This window comes from Salmo salar, chromosome ssa01 (assembly GCF_905237065.1).
Source record: "Salmo salar chromosome ssa01, Ssal_v3.1, whole genome shotgun sequence".
NCBI lineage: Eukaryota > Metazoa > Chordata > Actinopteri > Salmoniformes > Salmonidae > Salmo > Salmo salar.
The window spans coordinates 29,117,953-29,137,559 of NC_059442.1; the positions used below are offsets into that span (position 1 = coordinate 29,117,953).

General features: G+C 43.4%; 1 protein-coding gene across 1 annotated transcript; it reads left to right on the forward strand.

Moving 5' to 3' along the window:
• Nucleotides 1-17,386: 17,386 nt before the first annotated feature.
• LOC106595751 (zinc-binding protein A33) lies at nt 17,387-19,260 on the forward strand. The gene has a single exon (XM_014187130.2). It carries the CDS (start codon nt 17,501-17,503, stop codon nt 18,992-18,994), a length of 1,494 nt encoding a protein of 497 aa, XP_014042605.2. The 5' UTR covers nt 17,387-17,500; the 3' UTR covers nt 18,995-19,260.
• The last annotated feature ends 347 nt before the right edge of the window (nt 19,261-19,607 follow it).

The following is a 19,607-nucleotide window of genomic DNA, read 5'->3' on the forward strand; positions in this document are numbered from 1 at the left end:
AGCAGTTATTTTATGTGGATCTGTGTTACAGGGTTGTACAACTACTGTTGATTTTATAACAGTAGATACCTTGCTTCTGAGGCAAGGCTTAAATCCACTGCTGATTGAAATGTAACCGTGGAAAGCAGTAGCAGAGACTGCTGCTCTCAAGGACTGAGCATCCCTGCAATATAACAACCTCTCAGACTGATTTACAGAGCTAGGAGAATTAGCTGTGTCTCTGCAGGTTTACAGTTTTTCATCTACTTCAATGACATTTAGAGATCAACAGAGGTCTGCATGGTAAAGCATATATCTTGGCTCTCTTCAGTGACTCCCCTGAAGACCCCTATAATGTCCCTGGGGAGTGAAATGCCACTGGACATTTGGAGAATTGAAGGGAATCTGATTGTTCATGGTACATATCAGAAATAGAGGCATAATTGGGAATAGTTCAAGCTGTGACATTATTACCTCATCTGCTCTGTTAATGCTCCCACTAACATATCTACTCTGGATTGTTAATTGGACTTGTTCTGTCATTTCCTGTTTGCATTTTTGATTATTTGTGTATTAGTATTGCATTTGCGAGACATTTTACTGCATTGTTGGATCCAGTAACATAAGCATTTCGCACCTGCTATAACATCTGCAAAATTCTGTAATCGACCAATAAACGTTGATTTGATTTGGTGGTGTGTAAAGTCCATGCTACTTCCTCCAGGACTGGATCAATACTGAATTAGCCTCGCTCAATTATTCAGAGTTGACTTATGGTGGGCTCTCATTAGTGTTACACTACCGACTAACAGCGGGTGGCCATTTGAACTAAGGAGAGACCTGTTTCACTAAACAGGTTCTGTAATTTATACTGTTGAGACCAACATCATGCCTAAAACTACCTCACTGACAATCTGCTTTAATCCATACTTCAGTATTCTAGATGTTACATTGCAGCATGCCTTTGCTGGGTTTTATTCCAAATCTTTGTCCTCTTTTGTTTCTTTGTCTTTCCCAAACCAGCAGGCTAGGCTAGGCATAAATGAAAGATGACACACAAGGAGTGAGAGGACACCAGTGTTGATGGTGGTGGTGGTATTGGTGGGGATGGGATGGCCGCAGGGAGGAAATTATGTCACTCACAGAGTAGACAACCTAGTTCTCCTCTTGATCTCTGCTGCGTTCCCCTGAGCCATCTGTCATCCCACTGATGATACCAGGTCATTATCATCAGGCTGAATTTGTGCAGGTTCATTCAGATAAATAGACTTTTAAGGAAACTGCTGAATGGAATGTGTGAGACAATGTTATCTGAAATTGAACTAGGAAGTCTGGGAGTAGGGGGGAGTTTGGTCACTGAATGTGGCTAATGTCATCAGGTGGAGATGGGATTTGTCGCCGGAGATAAATGACTGGGTGTAATTATGTGTCTTTATCAGGCTGAGGCAGCCAGGCGCTGCTACAGAACAGCTCTGCTCTCTCTGTCCTTGTCACTGCTCTTGAATGGCAGGGCCAGAAAGTGCCATGCCAGCATGTAGGGCCCAGTGGCACAGAGAGAGACAAGGTGCCTTTCAGGGAACTTACAATCTTTATACCACACAAAACCATCCAGGGATGGTATTGGCAGATACTCTACTGTTACCTTTCCCCTTTCCTCCTCATTTGTCGTTGTGAGATTTTCATGTAAGGCTGATGTATGTAAGTGATGAAGGCCAACGTTCTGTACACTACCTTGGAAATAATGGATGAGGCAGAGCCAAGTCCCTTTGCGGAGTAAATTTTTCCAAGGTAATGTACAGAACAGAGATGTTCATGCAGCATATATCAAAGAAAACAATATGAAAGTACACATTTACTGGTGGAAATACTTTTTTGCGGATATTTTCATTTTAATAAGCAAATTCATGCTTTTTCATCTTTTGGTTGCTGGAGACGCAACCCAGTCTTTCATTCAATTAGTTCGATATTTACAGACGCAACCCAATCGTTCGTTCTTTATGTTCCTATCCATTGCTTGCTAGTGTCGTGTCTTTGGCTATGCCGGATTAAGTGATATGACATGCTATTCTATAAAATCCTTTCTCTGTAATTAATATTACCTGATTGAGCTAATCATGTAAATGTAATTAACTAGAAAGTCAGGGCACCACGAAAGAGTGTTTATAAAGCTGTTATCTTCTGAATAAACTCTTAAAGACCTAGTAATATTTTCCATCAATAGCAGTCAATATTAATCGTCACCTTATTTCAGTCTAATCTGAAAGTTGTACATTCTTGGTTATCTTCACGGACCCTGGCTAACAAGTTGAATCAGCAATACAAAATTGGGTTTAATTATTTATTTACTAAATACCTAACTAATCACACAGAATTACATATACACAGAATGCAAATTATGTCATACAGAAAACGTCCCTGGTGGACGGAGCCGACATGATGGCTGGTTACACAAAGGAAAGGGGGTTGGGTTTGAGTGAAAGAGCGGGAAGACTGAGGAACAAATGGAGAAGCTATGCTATCGTAAATACAGTATCTTATGCATTCTAAATTACCACCCATTTGGAAAAGGGAAATGCAATAAATATTTACTCTGAGCTGCGCTTCGGTAGGTTGGTCGTAGATGCTGGCAGTGTTGCCCAACAGAGATCTTGCTGTCCTCGGAAGAATGTGTGTCTGCACATCTACCATTCCAGTGTTTAATTGCTATATTGTAATTACTTCGCCACCATGGCCTATTTATTGTCTTAACTTACCTCATTTGCACTCACTGTATATAGACTTTTTTTTCTACTACTGTATTATTGACTGTATGTTTTGTTTATTCCATGTGTAACTCTGTGTTGTTGTATGTGTCGAATTGCTACGCTTTATCTTGGCCAGGTCGCAGTTGCAAATGAGAACTTGTTCTCAACTAGCCTACCTGGTTAAATAAAGGTGAAATATATATTTTTTTAAATGTCTCTGGTGGTAAATGGTATACGTTGTAGTATCGTCGTTGTGTGTTAGACTGGATACGTCGTCCGTCCTTTCCTAGCCCACTTTTACAGCGGCCGCTGCTAACTCAACGGCTAGGAGGTATCACTTCTGTAGTGAATAAGAGTTCAAAGCTCATACCATTCGCAACCATAGCTCACGCTGAGGTTGGCTTAGTTCTGTAGTTATTATCTGAATCCTTCTGACATCGGACCGTCGCCCTAATGAACCCGGAACAGAAAGTTATTTGCCATTTTAACGCAGAGACTGCAGGCCTCGCGTACTCAGAACAGAAGGTTACATTTTCATCAAGGGCTTATATAGTGGAGGGAGAGAGGGGTGTGTTTCATAGTTTATAACCAATGTCTCTTCACAGGGGCGGGCCACTGATTGAGCAGAGCTCTAACCTTATGAAAACCCAATTCTTTCATATGGAAGCTAAAATTACATTTAATCTTTTCACAAATAGTTTAATATTCAAACATTTAAATTGCACAACAATTCCAATCTGAATCTAATAACTAGAATGTGTAGACTTTCCCAGATACAGTTTATGTCGTCCTGTCATCAGTCATAATGTCTCAGATGACAACCGAACTAACACCATATTCATTAAGTACCAACGCATATTTTCAACTGGTTCTATTACCGAAATATGGTTCCTTTCCCCCCACTTGTTTGATGTTCCCAGACTCTCTATGTTTAACAAATGCTATTCAAGAGTCCTTCAGAAGAGTCAGAGAGAGAGGGAAGGGAGAAAGGTATTTATGGGGGGTCATAAACCTTACCCACAGGCCAACGTCATGACACTAGCTAGCCAGCTAGCTGCGGCTAACATAGTCACTTCCTCTGCATTGCATTCATTTGGATACATCCAAAATAATGATAATGACCGATTTTGCCTGGCATTGCTAGAAAAGTTTGCCTTCTTGTCAGGACACTCTTCAACACTGACAGTTAATTGCGAAGAGATCGCATTGCATATCAAACACTACACTCTTCGAAAAAAAGGTGCCATCTAGAACCTAAAAGAGTTTGTTATATGTCCGAACCCTTTGAAGAACCCTTTTTGGTTCCAGGTAGAACCCTTTTGGTTCCAGTTAGAACCCTTTTGAGTTCCATGTAGAACCCTTTCCACAGAGGGTTCTAAAAGGGTTCTACCTGGAACCAAAAAAGGTTCCCCTATGGGGACAGCTGGAGAACCATTTTGGAACCCTTTTTTTAGGAGTGTTGCTAGCAAACCTGCCAATATGACAACCAAATCCAAAAATATAATTGGCTGAAAACAGCTGGTCAAATTAGAAACATGTGGCAGGATTTGACAGCATTAGCGGCGGAGTGGACATGAGAAATTCATGTTCATCAATATTCCGTTCACCAGCTCCGGAGGTCTACATCACCAGCCTTCTAGGTGTCACTGAACTGGATCATTAACTCTCTTTCGTATCGTCTGAGATCCCCAAAGATTGGAAAGCTGCCACGGTCACCCCCCTCTTCAAAGGGAGAGACACTCTAGACCCAAACTGCCATAGACCTATATCTATCCTACCCTGCCTTTCTAAGGTCTTTGAAAGCCAAGTTAACAAACTGATCACTGACCATTTCGAATCCCACCATACCTTCTCCGCTATGCAATCTGGTTTCCGAGCTGGTCATGGGTGCACCTCAGCCACGCTCAAGGTCCTAAACGATATCATAACCCCCATCAGTAAGAGACAATACTGTGCAGCTGTATTCATCGACCTGGCCAAGGCTTTTGACTCCGTCAATCACCACATTCTTATCGGCAGACTCAACAGCCTTGGTTTCTCAAATGACTGCCTCGCCTGTTTCACCAACTACTTCTCAGACAGAGTTCAGTGTGTCAAATCGGAGGGCCTGTTGTCCGGACATCTGGCAGTCTCTATGGGGCTGCCACAGGGTTCAATCCTCGGGCCGACTCTCTTCTCTGTATACATCAATGGTGTCGCTCTTGCTGCTGGTGATTCTCTGATCTACCTCTATGCAGACGACACCATTCTGTATACTTCTGGCCCTTCTTTGGACACTGTGTTAATTAACCTCCAGACGAGCTTCAATGCCATACAACTCTCCTTCCGTGGCTTCCAACTGCTCTTAAATGCAAGTAAAACTAAATGCATGCTCTTCAACCGATCGCTGCCCACACCTGCCCGCCTGTCCAGCATCACTACTCTGGACAGTTCTGACTTAGAATACAAATACCTAGGTGTCTGGTTAGACTGTAAACAAATACCTAGGTGTCTGGTTAGACTGTAAACTCTCCTTCCAGACTCACATTAAGCATCTCCAATCAAAAATTAATCTAGAATCGGCTTCCTATTTCGCAACAAAGCATCCTTCACTCATGCTAACAAACATACCCTCATAAAACTGACTATCCTACCGATCCTTGACTTCGGCGATGTCATTTACAAAATAGCCTCCAACACTCTATTCTGCAAATTGGATGCAGTCTATCACAGTGCCATCCATTTTGTCACCAAAGCCACATATACTACCCACCACTGCAACCTGTATGCTCTCGTTTGCTGGCCCTCGCTTCATATTCATCGCCAAACCCACTGGCTCCAGGTCATCTACAAGCTTTTGCTAGGTAAAGCCCCACCTTATCTCAGCTCACTGGTCACCATAGCAGCACCCACCCGTAGCATGCGCTCCAGCAGGTATATTTCACTGGTCACCCCCAAAGCCAATTCCTCCTTTGGCCACCTTGTAGGTCATGTTATTGCGTCTGCATGTCTATGTCATATTATTGCATCTGCATGTGTAGGTCATGTTATTTGTGTCTGCATGTGTAGGTTATATTATTTGTGTCTGCATGTGTAGGTCATGTTATTGCGTCTGCATGTGTAGGTCATGTTATTGCGTCTGCATGTGTAGGTCATATTATTTGCGTCTGCATGTCTAGGTCATATTATTGCGTCTGCATGTGTAGGTCATGTTATTGCGTCTGCATGTCTAGGTCATATTATTGCGTCTGCATGTGTAGGTCATGTTATTGCGTCTGCATGTCTAGGTCATATTATTGCGTCTGCATGTCTAGGTCATATTATTTGCGTCTGCATGTGTAGGTCACGTTATTGCGTCTGCATGTGTAGGTCATATTATTGCGTCTGCATGTGTAGGTCATGTTATTGCGTCTGCATGTCTAGGTCATATTATTGCGTCTGCATGTCTAGGTCATATTATTTGCGTCTGCATGTGTAGGTCACGTTATTGCGTCTGCATGTGTAGGTCATATGATTTGCATCATGATTGCAAGGTGTCCCAATATTTTTCCAGTCCTGTTATTTGGTTTTAATGTCCATTCTAAAATGCCCTTCCTGCCAATCACAAATGAGTATTCAACAATGCTATGGTATAAGTGGCTTTGTAGAGATGGGGTGTACGCTGCCCCCTGTATCCATACAGAGAACATAAACATGCTGTAAGCTTTACCCTTGTGTCAAGGGTAAAGCTTTATCCTTTCATAGTAGTTTGGGTCAGTCAAGAATTATAAATGCAATTCAGTCACAGAGAAGCCACTCCTGTCTGAGTGCTGGTGTTTGAGTATTGTTTTCGAGGGAGGCATTATACACAGAAACATCTTACTACCCTGCTCTGCATTCTTAATACAGCCTCCATCTGCCATGACTGGGGATTTCAGATGTGTTTTAGCCACCCTGCCACACACACACACACACACACACACACACACACACACACACACACACACACACACACACACACACACACACACACACACACACACACACACACACACACACACACACACACAGAGCACTCATCACTATTGGTGCATGTGATGTGAGATGACACTGGAACACCTACTGTATGCTGGAATATTCAGGCCAGTGAGCCATTACCAGTAGATTAGCAGAGCCTGGGCCAAGTGACAAAAGGATGCTCCTTACACTAGGCCACTGTCCCGGAAAGAGAAGACAAGTCGTGTGTCTGCTCCCAAGGTGCAGCAGGTTGTGCAGCTGGAAAGGATGACATCATCTAGTTCCTGACGTAGACACACGCATGCATGCATGCATGCACACACACACACACGCACGCACGCACGCACGCGCACACACACACACAGAGCATCAGGTCAATAATACATAGGAGATAAGATGCAGAGGAAGCAGCCATTGCCCATCACTAATCCATTGTGTGGACTGACATTGATTGACAGGTATCACAGAGGAGAGAGAGATTACAATACAGTAAGACCATGTGGTAGAGGTTGTTTTTTTGCTAAGAGGAAAAAAAGCTAAAAGTAACAACTGTAGAAAATGAACAACTAAGGGATAGCTTAATTTATCCTTCTCTTTTCTTTTGGTTGGTCTGTTTGGTCCATATCCTAATGTTGGCCCACTCTGTTGGCCATTTTGGCCTTACCTTCCACTGACTCTTACCATCCACTGACTTTGGCAACTGTGGTCATTTAGAGGATGATATAATATGAGTTCAGTTTCAATAATGTGCTCTACTCTATGATGAGTAACATTATCAGGGAACGAAGAAAGCATTGGGATGAAATCAAAGACTCACATTTACTTTTTCATTTGGTTTCCTCAAGCCAGACTGGATGTCATCTCCAGCCCAATAACACTCTTCAAATTACCAATATATTTGCAAAACATTCCCTTCTTCCCAGATACATTACCACTGTAATAACCAAGCTTTATCCCCCAGTATCAATTCACAGAGAAGGCACCGGTGAGATCAGTGTAAATCTGATTACTGTACGAACCGACTGTGATAAAGTCCTTTTCATAAGCTGTTCGGAGGACACATTACACTTTACACATCTATGAGATAATTCATTAGAAAAAATGATATCTCCCATTGTTTTTTAATGAGAGGGGCACTTTCAATCAGACAGAGGATATGATGGATAATTGTTGCTCATGAGATTTAGGGATTCAACAGGGATACATTTCTATTCAAGAGCTCTAATCAGAAAATGTTTCCTTCTGATTCACTCCCAAATGGATGGAAAGGAATATGATCACGTTTTCTGATTTGCATGATCCTAGGAAGTTAAAGTTTTTCTTTGTCTATGATTTCTTTGCATGTAGTATGCTCATTTAAATATACTCACACATTGTCGTGTACACACTGACACACACGCACATACACACACACACCGCTGTATTTCTCCCTTCTTTAATCTCTTTTGCTGCATGATTTCTCTGTGTGTAGACCAGGACCCATCTGTGCAGTGTGAATGAAATGCTAATGTATTTGCTTGCTTGGGCAGAGCAATGGATGCATTGGAGCATGAAAGCTTGGTGGTTGGTTGGTGCAGGGATTTAATTCCTCAGCCAGGACGACACAGCAGGAGGGGACGCCCAGAGGCTTTGACCTTCTACCGTGTCACTGTCCTGGGGTGAGAGGGCGCCAAAATACTGACCTTACACAGACCCGTGGGCCACGCTACTCAAAAATCCCCCAATATTTCACGCTTCTTATGTGTCCAGTCCTAAGGCAGACTCTATGAAAAGTACCTTTTAAGGAAGAAGAGAATTGTCTTATTATTGCTAGGTGGAAAGGTTGGGGCAGAAATTGACTTGTGGTGAATCCACCTCCAACCTCCGATGCATCCGTCTAACTTAACAAGCATACGTAATGACTTGTCAGCTGTGCAAAGGTTAATGTATGATGCATCAGCTGTGCAAAGGTTAATGTATAATGTATGTATCTTCTTGGGGGGAAAAGATGCACATTTAGATTTTCATATTCGATTAGCAACAGCAGCCAACCATAACCGCTGTGATTTGTACAGAGCCTAGTATTTCCCTCACACTAGAGATGTGCTGTGGGTAATCAGAATGGAACCTACAGAAACAGACCCACAGTAAGCTCTCTCTAATATATTATTCTCATGTTATATGAGGCTTTGGCACATAATTTGTACTGGGAGGTGGAGAGTATTGCTGGTATAGAAGGTCTGATAGGAACTGTGAGGAGATCAACATTCTGCTAATAGGATGTGTGCTATCATGGTTTTAGCCTCCCACAGGCCCTGAATCTTGGGTGACAGATTTGTGACATGAATAACAAATGTCCTGTGAGGAGACTAGGGTTTGAACCATCAAACTGTGATCACTTGTGATCCATGGCAGAGAATAAACTAGGATTGCAGGACACCTGACAGGTCTGTGACATACACCACCTCTCCTCACCTCTCCTCTCTGCACCACGCTGGGAGGCACCGCTCTGATTTGTGACCTCACTGACGCCTCAGTGTCATGCCGACGTGAGGGAATAAAGAAAACTGGACACCTGTCCTGGCGAAGTACAAACAATTTGTTTTAAATTAGATGCCCACTCAACATTCACCCACCTCCTCAACTTCCTCTCTCTCCTTTAACCGTCATGAAAAGGCATCAGGTGTTTCTGATCAGTCAGTTAAAGCAATCCTCAGCATGTTACAACCACTGTCCTGACAGCTCCTGTAACCGCCTGCAACATCCGGAGTGTTGTCCTCCTGTCGCTCCATTTCCCCACAGCATGAAGTCTCCTGCCACTGGCTGAGTCTGCCAGGTCTGTTAAGATTAGATTAGAATTTATGAAGATTGCCTCACCTGGCTCACTGGTGTAATCTATGCTGTTGTAGTAATTCATGTTGTCCCCTTCATTTCCTAAGCAGTCAAGGGCCCCCATATTTCACCATGACAATGTAATCACAGGTCCACATTAAAAAGTCATTATTGTTTAGAATCGGGGCCGAGAAAACACTGACTATAAAACTATAGCCGTCTTTGTCATTCACATGGATGTTTACCTAAGAACAGAGGGCAAAGTGATTTAAACACACAGCTTACAACCTTATTGATTACAGGGGGGCTTTTCACAGACACACACACGCACACATATACACACGCACGCGCACACACACACACACACACACACACACACACACACACACACACACACACACACACACACACACACACACACACACACACACACACACACACACACACACACACACAGAGGATCCACATGCCCTTTGTGTACTGATTAGCAGGTACTCTCAGTAATGACCTGTGATCCAGGTGGATAAGTAAATGGTTAAGTAAACTGTGGTCTTTGATGCTTGATATCTTCACATGCCTTGGCCAACACAGCATTTCTTCTGTCACCACTCACTTTTGTTTGCCTACCTGATTTAGTAGTTGTCCCTTGGGCATTTTGTAGCTCATACAATTGAATAGCATTGCAGGTTCATAATGCCTTGTGAATTAGGAAAAGTGTAATTAAATATTTATGGTAATTGTTTACTGAATGATAAGAAATGTGTTCTGTTGTTAATGGGGATCCTCTTGATTTCCATTAACTTAGCTACCGCACTCTCCAGATATCCTTTCTAATCTGGCTATATCCCTCATTTAAACCCTAATTGCACAACTGGGATCTCTCTAATCTCCTCTCCTCTATACAGCAGCACAGATGAGGGAATCACCTCTTCCAGATAAGCCTGGATGAGTTCTGATCCTTTGTGTTTTATAGCTGACCGCCCAGTGCCAAAGGTAAGCAGCATCCCCATCTTTAGGGTCATTGTCCTTGACTCTGCCTGAGCAGCAGGGGTGCTCAGGGTACGGTTGAATCACAGAGTATATAAAAGTAAACTTATTCAGTGGTTCTAATATGATGATATGGTCTGAAATGATGTCTTTGGGCTGTCTGCCGTTGGAGAAGGATTTATTTAGCCTTGGCCAATGAGAGAGGAGTACACTCTTAGAAATAAATTGAGAAACTAAAAGGGTTCTTCGGCTGTCCCCATAGGGGAACCCTTTGAAGAACCCTTTTTGGTTCCAGGTAGAACTATTTTGGGTTCCATGTGGAACCCTTTCCATAGAGGGTTTTGCATGGAACTAAAAAGTATTCTACCTGGAACCAAAAAGGGTTTTACCTGGAAATAAAAAGGGTTATCCTACGGGGACACCCGAAGAACCTTTGGAACCCTTTTTTCTAAGCGTGTAGAGGAGTGTGTCTGAACAAGTGGAAATCACAAAGCTCTATAAGGCAATGAAGGCAATGAAGGTATGGTTTGTTAAAAATGGCTTCTGTATTGTGTGTTGCTGCTGATGGGTTTCATTAACAGAACCTTTTCTCAGTGCCCTATTTGTTCACATGGGCCATTTCAGAGCCATTATCCAGCTTGTCAGTTCCCTCTCTGTCCCTATTCTAATAATCACGTTTTCTAAGCAGATCAATAAGTTATTTTCATGTCTCACACTTTTTGCAAATCTACATTTTCACAAATCAATAGTCATTGATGTGTTGCATCACCTCCTCCCCCACCTGAAACACCCACGCCGTCCTCCCAGCATGCTGCTTGTTAGGCTGGGTGGTGGTGCTCAGCTTTTATTCCATTCATCTTATGGGCTTTATGCAACCTTTTTCTGCTTGATCAAAAGCCTCCACTAAATCAGGTATTTGTTTAATATAAACGGAGGCAGTACATTGTTTACCCAGGTCAAATGTAAGATGTACAAAGAGGAATAAATAACAGATTGTATGTGACACCAGAGCAGTGCAGCACAAAATGTTTGCAGAAAAGAAACAAGTATGAAGTCATCACTAACCTCTCACTGCTCCTCTAGCAGTTGAAATTAAATGGATTTTAACATTAAACCGAGACTCAGGATATTAGAGCTGTATTATTTCAACATGGGAGTGGAGAGGTGGTTCTCATGAAACACATATCCATCCTCAGATCAGATAAAGTTGCAGGGTCTTTGTTAGGGCGTGGACTTTGTTTTCCTGGAGATTTACGGTCATTGTGGGGGAGTTGACAGGGGCTTGTGTGATTACTGCATACACACTGATTTATAACTCACTTTTAATTATCTGAGGGGAACGAGAGCCTGTGGCAGCAGGTACATCCCCTGCTTTTGGGACATGGAAGGGAGAGGGAGCCCTCTTTGGTTTCCCTCCACCACCAGCCCCTGTGGTCTGAGACATAGACGGGGGTCTGCCCTGCCTCCTGGAGTTTCAGCAGGCCTCGGTGGACCAGGCCAGATGGATGTGTCTGAAATTCATACCTGGTATGGGATCTGGATGGGATCTGAGGATTTCTAATGGAAAAATGAAGCCATGGTCTACTGGGCGTGCAAGTCTAGCACTCTCTGGTGACCTATAAATTAGACTGTTGTCAGGGCCACACAAATCACTCCCTCGGCATGTCTTCTCTAGTTTCTCTCTTCTGTCTCATCTCCTGTAGAACTACACTACACTTGAGTTAGGCCAATAATAACACTTTTGTAGTTGTTTATCCACTGTAGAATTTGTTGACATATATCCACAACAACAAAAAAATCCCAGTTGAATATGGATTTGATATTCCTAAAGGAATGGGTTCGCAGATCAACAAGTGGCCAGCTTTATCATTTTCAAAATCATGTCTGTGATTTATAGTTTAACTGTCATGTAATTTCAATTTAAAGGGTACTTTATTGCTGCTGAGAACCTCAAAGGCCATTAAATCTTGGTAATGAGATTTGCATTATAAAATGAGCAGGAGACGATTCATGGACCCTTGGAGGCTGAGCAGCGTCATTACTCCCACCTCCTCAACATCCTCTCTCCTTCACATAATCAATGGGGAAAACCAAAGCCATAGGATCACAAAGGATCTGTAAATATTGTTGTTTCTAAACCCACATGGGGAAAGAACTAAAAGTGAGTCAGACCAGGCCAGATAGATGTGGTTGTCTTGCTGACGAAGCCATTCCTTATCTCTCTGATTGGCTGCTTACATTCACAAGCACTAAGTAAACAAGACGCTCTGTCTAAAACCCTCCCAGATGAACCTTTCAGCATGGCCTACATGAGTTCCATGACTAATGAATGTCATAGAATTGAATAAAGAATTATTCCATGGTATGAACATACGTCTCATGTGGAGTCTTCAAGTCTGAAGGATGGTGTGCAACATTCAACATGCATTTTCATATTTTAGGGACATACAAGGGTTGTTGCCCATACCAAACACACCAGAAGAAAATCCCTGTACTGTGGCCCAACTGACAGTAATAGTGTTTGAAGTAACATGTCCATTACAATCATGATTATCATCAATTAGGAGTTTTGGGAGTGTTCAGAGGGAGGAGACTGGGGTGAGAAGGGTTCATTTGGAGCAGGACTGTTTTCTTTTGTCATAATTATTTTTAATGTCAGTCATTTAGCCTTCCCTTGGGGGAGTGTTGCAGCAGCAGTCTTTCCTGTTTGGGCCTTAGATCATCAGCCGTGCTGCCTTTCTATGAACCTTCCTCTGTTCCCTTATTCCTGCTATCTGCATGGCTGCCATTCACACCACATCACACCACAGCCTGGGATAGTGACCTGGCATTAATGAGCTGGGAACAGGAGACAGAACGCAGGATGTAGTCACTGTATTAGGCAGTTTCTGCCAATCCAAACAGTTGTATAAAAAACTTTATGAATGTCAAGAACACACCACTCTTCAGGCCGGCGTTAAGGCGGCGCTAGTGTCAAACGGACGCTCTTTGGTAATTTCGACTTGTAAAAGCCAGCGCTCTGCTATTTTTCAAACCTGGCACCAGGGTTGGAAATGGACCTGTCTTATATCAGCTCGCTGTGCTGAGGTGGGAGGGGTGGAAATATTTGAGGTGTGTCCTTAAAAAGGTGCGCCAATTTCAAGCGGTGCTACCCGTAATATTTAAGACTCACCAAAAGCTGGTCTTCGCGGTAACGCAATTGGGTATGGCATCGATTTTGCCAGCGGAGGCGCACAGTAGTCTACCCACTGGGCACAGACGTCAATTCAACATCTAGTCCATGTTGGTTCAAACAACGTTGATTCAACCAGTGCATACCCAGTGTGTAGTCAGTAGCATATAATCAATGTTTTATTAAAATATCACCATCAGCAAAAAAACATTCAGTTGTTTTTCATTATATTAGACATTATTTTTGTCCATGCATCCTCTGTGAAATGTTTGGACTCATTAGGCCTATCTGCGATGCCCATTGAATGAAAGGTGTCAATGACTGTAGGAAGTCAGTTAAGAAACATCAAGTTATTACAATAGACTGCTTATTGTTTTTCCTTTATCATTTCGTTAAAACATTTCATCTTCCATTTTCACCTGTTGGACCTAACTGTCAAATCGGCAGAATTCCAATCACTGTTCTTTGTTCTGAATCCACTTGTAGCCTAGGCTATTTGCCTGTTTGTTTGTTTACCTTTCACATGGCAAAGTCACTAACAGGCCATATTAACAGAGATGGTAGGCTAACCTTATGATAACGTTTGGTCAATGTCCAATTGTCCATGGCTCGAACATGCAGTGCATTTTTGAAATGCGAATGCAATATGTGTAGACAAATACTGTATTCCATGTTGAAGCCAATAAAAAAAATAGATTGGCTACATGATTGTTAACTAGGCCTATTGCACACATTGCATGGAACGAGACATGCGATTTATGACACCATGCTTTTGACCCGATCCTATTTATTTAATTTACATTTAAGTCATTTAGCAGACGCTCTTATCCAGAGCGACTTACAAATTGGTGCATTCACCTTATGATATCCAGTGGAACAACCACTTTACAATAGTGCATCTAAATCTTTTAGGGGGGGATAAAGTAATCCTTCTAACCCCCCCCTAAAAGATTTAGATGCACTATTGTAAAGTGGTTGTTCCACTGGATATCATAAGGTGAATGCACCAATTTGTAAGTCGCTCTGGATAAGAGCGTCTGCTAAATGACTTAAATGTAAATGTAAATGTAAATTTATTCAGTAAGGCACAATAGACAGTGCTGGATCATCAATACAGAGACGAATATGCATATATTTAGATGGTGCATATTTAGATGGCTTTCTTTCATTGATCCCTAATATTCTGAACCCGTTCTCTCTATATATTCTAGTGAGTCTGTGGACAAAATTCAAACTAAAAGGTGCACCGTATTTAAAAGGATGGTTTAAGATAAATGTACTGAAAACCCTATTGAAGAAAAACTCCACAACAAAATCTGTTGCCTGGCAAGTGGGAGGGTTTTCAGCGGTTGAATTAAATGTATTCAGTGTGTGTAAGGTACATGTAGCCACACCCGTGAAGCACGTTACGCGGCTGCATACAGTAAGTCTAAATACCAACTACTGAGAAGTGCGTAGGAAAGGCGTGTCTCGGAAATCATTTCCTATGTCTGAATTGGGCCGTTGGTGAAGAAGATGCTTAACATACCTTTGCTTTGAGGCATGCATGAGAGCATCAGCTGTTCCGGACGACTGTGTGATCACGCTCTCCGTAGCCGACGTGAGTAAGACCTTTAAACAGTTCAACATACACAAGGCTGCGGGGCCAGACGGATTACCAGGATGTGTGCTCCAGGCATGTGCTGACCAACTGGCAGGTGTCTTCAGTGACATTTTCAACATGTTCCTGATTGAGTCTGTAATACCAACATGTTTCAAGCAGACCACCATAGTCCCTGTGCCCAAGAACACAAAGGCAACCTGCCTAAATGACTACAGACCCGTAGCACTCACGTCCATAGCCATGAAGTGCTTTGAAAGGTTGGTAATGGCTCACATCAACACCATTATCCCAGAAACCCTAGACATACCCCAATTTGCATACCGCCCAAACAGATTCACAGATGATGCAATCTCTATTGCACTCCACACTGCCCTTTCCCACCTCCCTCTGCAACTGGATCCTGGACTTCCTGAGGGCCGCCCCCAGGTGGTGAGGGTAGGTAGCAAACATCTGCCACGCTGATCCTCAACACTGGAGCTCCCCAGGTGTGCGTGCTCAGTCCCCTCCTGTACTCCCTGTTCACCCACGACTGCATGGCCAGGCACGACTCCAACACCATCATTAAGTTTGCAGACGACACAACAGTGGTAGACCGACAACGACAAGACAGCCTATAGGGAGGAGGTCAGAGACTTGACCGGGTGGTGCCAGAATAACAACCTATCCCTCAGCGTAACCAAGACTAAGGAGATGATTGTGGACTACAGGAAAAGGAGGACCGAGCACGCCCCCATTCTCATTGACGGGGCTGTAGTGGAGCAGGTTGACAGCTTCAAGTTCCTTGGTGTCCACATCAACAACAAACTAGAATGGTCCAAACACACCAAGACAGTTGTGAAGAGGGCACAACAAAGCCTATTCCCCCTCAGGAAACTAAAAGATTTGGCATGGGTCCTGAGATCCTCAAAAGGTTCTACAGCTTCAACATCGAGAGCATCCTGACTGGTTGCATCACTGCCTGTTACAGCAATTGCTCGGCCTCTGACCGCAAGGCACTACAGAGGGTAGTGCATACGGCCCAGTACATCACTGGGGCTTAGCTGCCTGCCATCCAGGACCTCTGCACCAGGTGGTGTCAGAGGAAGGCCCTAAAAATTGTCAAAGACCCCAGCCACCCAGTCATAGACTGTTCTCTACTACCGCATGGCAAGCGGTACCAGAGTGCCAAGTCTAGGACAAAAAGGCTTCTCAACAGTTTTTACCCCCAAACCATAAGACTCCTGAACAGGTAATCAAATGGCTACCCGTACTATTTGCATTGACCCCCCAACCCCTCTTTTTACACTGCTGCTACTCTCTGTTTATCATATATGCATAGTCACTTTAACTATACATTCATGTACATACTACCTCAATTGGGCCGACCAACCAGTGCTCCCGCACATTGGCTAACCGGGCTATCTGCATTGTGTCCCACCCTCCAACCCCTCTTTTACGCGACTGCTACTCTCTGTTCATCATATAAGCATAGTCAATTTAACCATATCTACATGTACATACTTCCTCAATCAGCCTGACTAACCAGTGTCTGTATGTAGCCTCGTTACTTTTATAGCCTTGTTACTGTATATAGCCTGTCTTTTTACTGTTGTTTTATTTCTTTACCTACCTATTGTTCACCTAATACCTTTTTTGTACTATTGGTTTGAGCCTGTAAGTAAGCATTTCACTGTAAGGTCTACAGCTGTTGTATTCGGCGCACGTGACAAATGAACTTTTATTTGATTTGTGAACAACATAGACGATTGGTAAAGCATATTAAAGCCCTTCTCAGAAATCAGGTTTAAATTATTACTTTTATGACGGGTCCAAAACTATATGTAATTAAATCCCACAGTAAATGCAATCAAATGGTAAAATGCTATGTAATAAATCATGTATAAAAGTGTTTTGTCAAACCTTGAAGACCAAATACATACAACAAAACTGTAATGTTGTGTCCCAGTATGTTAAGTTTCATTTCTGAGAGATGCCTTATGTTTAGTTTCTATGCCTTTTGTTTCTATGTTTTAAGTTTTGTTTCATTGCCTTTCGTTTCTATGCCTTAAGTTTTGTTTCTGTGAAAGTGAAAGTATTTTCCTCTCCATTCATAGAAGCTCTCTCACTCACACGCCTACATCCACACCCCCTTTCTCTTTGTCTTTCTCTCTCTCTTACACACACACAAACACATTTTCTCCCTCATTTTCACACATACTCTCTCACTCACTGTACAGTACTCCTGCGACGATGGCAGACAGTTTCTCTCTCTTGGAAGAGGATCTGTCGTGTTCAGTGTGCTGTGAAATCTTCAGGGAGCCAGTGATCCTCTCCTGCAGCCACAGCTTCTGCAGGGCCTGTTTGGAGGAGAGCTGGAGTAAAGGAGGGACGCAGGACTGCCCAGTGTGCAGAAGGAGGTCTTCCAGAGACCAGCCACCTCCCAACCTAGGCCTGAGGCATGCCTGTGAGACGCTACTGAGGGAGAGGGAGCCCAAGGACACTCCTGGGCCCGCAAAGGAGCCAATCGAGGAGTCGGCAGAGGAGTCTGCAAAGAATGCTACAGAGGGGATGGTAGAGGAGGCTACAGGCGGGCTCTCACAGAGTGAAAACACCAGCCACAGGGGTCCACAGGGTGTATGTAGCTTACACTCCCAGAAGCTCCAGCTCTTCTGCTTAGAGGATGAGTGTCTGGTGTGTGTGGAGTGTGTGTTGGAGCACGCAGACCACAGCTTCTGCTCTGTGGGGAAGGCAGCAGGTCAGAGGAGGGAGGGACTCAGACCCCAACTGAAGACCCTGCAGGAGAAAATGGCTGCCTTTAACGAAGCTGAGCTCACCTGTGACAAAATGGCTGCTCACATCAGGGTGCAGACCCAGAGAGCAGAAAGGCAGATAAAGGAGGAGTTTGAGAAGCTACACTGCTTCCTGAGGGAGGAGGAAGTGGAGAGACTAGCTGCGCTGAAGGAGGAAGAGGAGGAGAAGAACAAAAGGATTAAGGAGAGAGTGGACGAGATAAGTGTGATTATGTCATCTCTGTCTGACACAATTATGGCTGTGGAGGAGAAACTGGCAGTGGATGATGTGTCGTTCCTGCAGAGCTACAAAACGACAATGGAGAGAACGCAGAGTGTGCCTGAGGACCCACAGTTGGGCTCAAGAGCACTGATCAACTTGGCCAAACACCTGGGCAACCTCAGTTTCCAGGTCTGGGAGAAGATGCAGAAGGCAGTGAAATACACACCTGTGGTTCTAGACCCAAACACTGCACATCCCAGTTTCTATCTATCTGAAGATCTTACCAGCCTAAGATGTGAAGATAAACTACAGAGTCTCCCCGACAACCCAGAGAGGTTTGATATATATCGTGACATCTTGGGTTCAGAGGGGTTCACTTCAGGGACACACTTCTGGGATGTGGAGGTCGGAGAAAGTGATGACTGGAGGGTAGGAGTGGCCAGCGAGTCTGTTAGTAGGAAACCGGAGACAGATAAAGAAAGTGGATTATGGGCTGTTGGGGCATGTAATGGTGAACCTTATAACATGAAGAAAAAGACACAGAGGATTAGAGTTTCCTGGGACAAATGTGAGGTGTCCTTCTTTGGTCTTAGTCCATACATTCACAAACTCAAAACAATTCAGCACAAATGTACAGAGAGGATGTATCCACACTTTTATTTGCACGATGCTCAAACACTGCAGATCCTTCCAGGGAACATCTCTCTGAAGGTGGAAAACCATACTGTATGAACACTTGAATGTAAGAGTTTCCCCATTCAAATTGTTTCTCCTCAGCATAGTGTACAAAGTAACATATTCTCATCAATATGACTTTGGTTGCTTTTGAGATGAAGAATATAATTGCATTGTCATTTAAGACTATGTTGCAGTGTTTTGAAAGCTTTGAATGTATGTGTGTGTTTATGCATATCACTAACCTTTCAATGTAAAAAGATAAAGATTGAAAAAATACATAAATTGATTTATTCTTCAATAAAGGGCAAACATTTTCTGTTTGGAGTGGTTAACTTCCATAATATGGTAGAATTTCAACATTCTTCAATGACCATGCCTGGTGTTGTTGGAGCCCTGTGGAATATGAGGATGGAGAAGCTGCTCCATCACGGTGAAGCTTTGCCTCACCTTGTCTAAATCTCTCAATAGCTCCATCCTGTCTTCTCTCCACGGCCCCATCGGCATCAATAGAAATTCTATTCAAAACCATACGGAAGAAAAGCTAGAAATCAATGGCTTGCATATCACCTGATATCGCTGTGTGTGTGTGTGTGTGTGTGTGTGTGTGTGTGTGTGTGCACACGGGCCTGTTGTGAGAGAGCAGGTGTGTGGGGCATGAGGCCTGGCC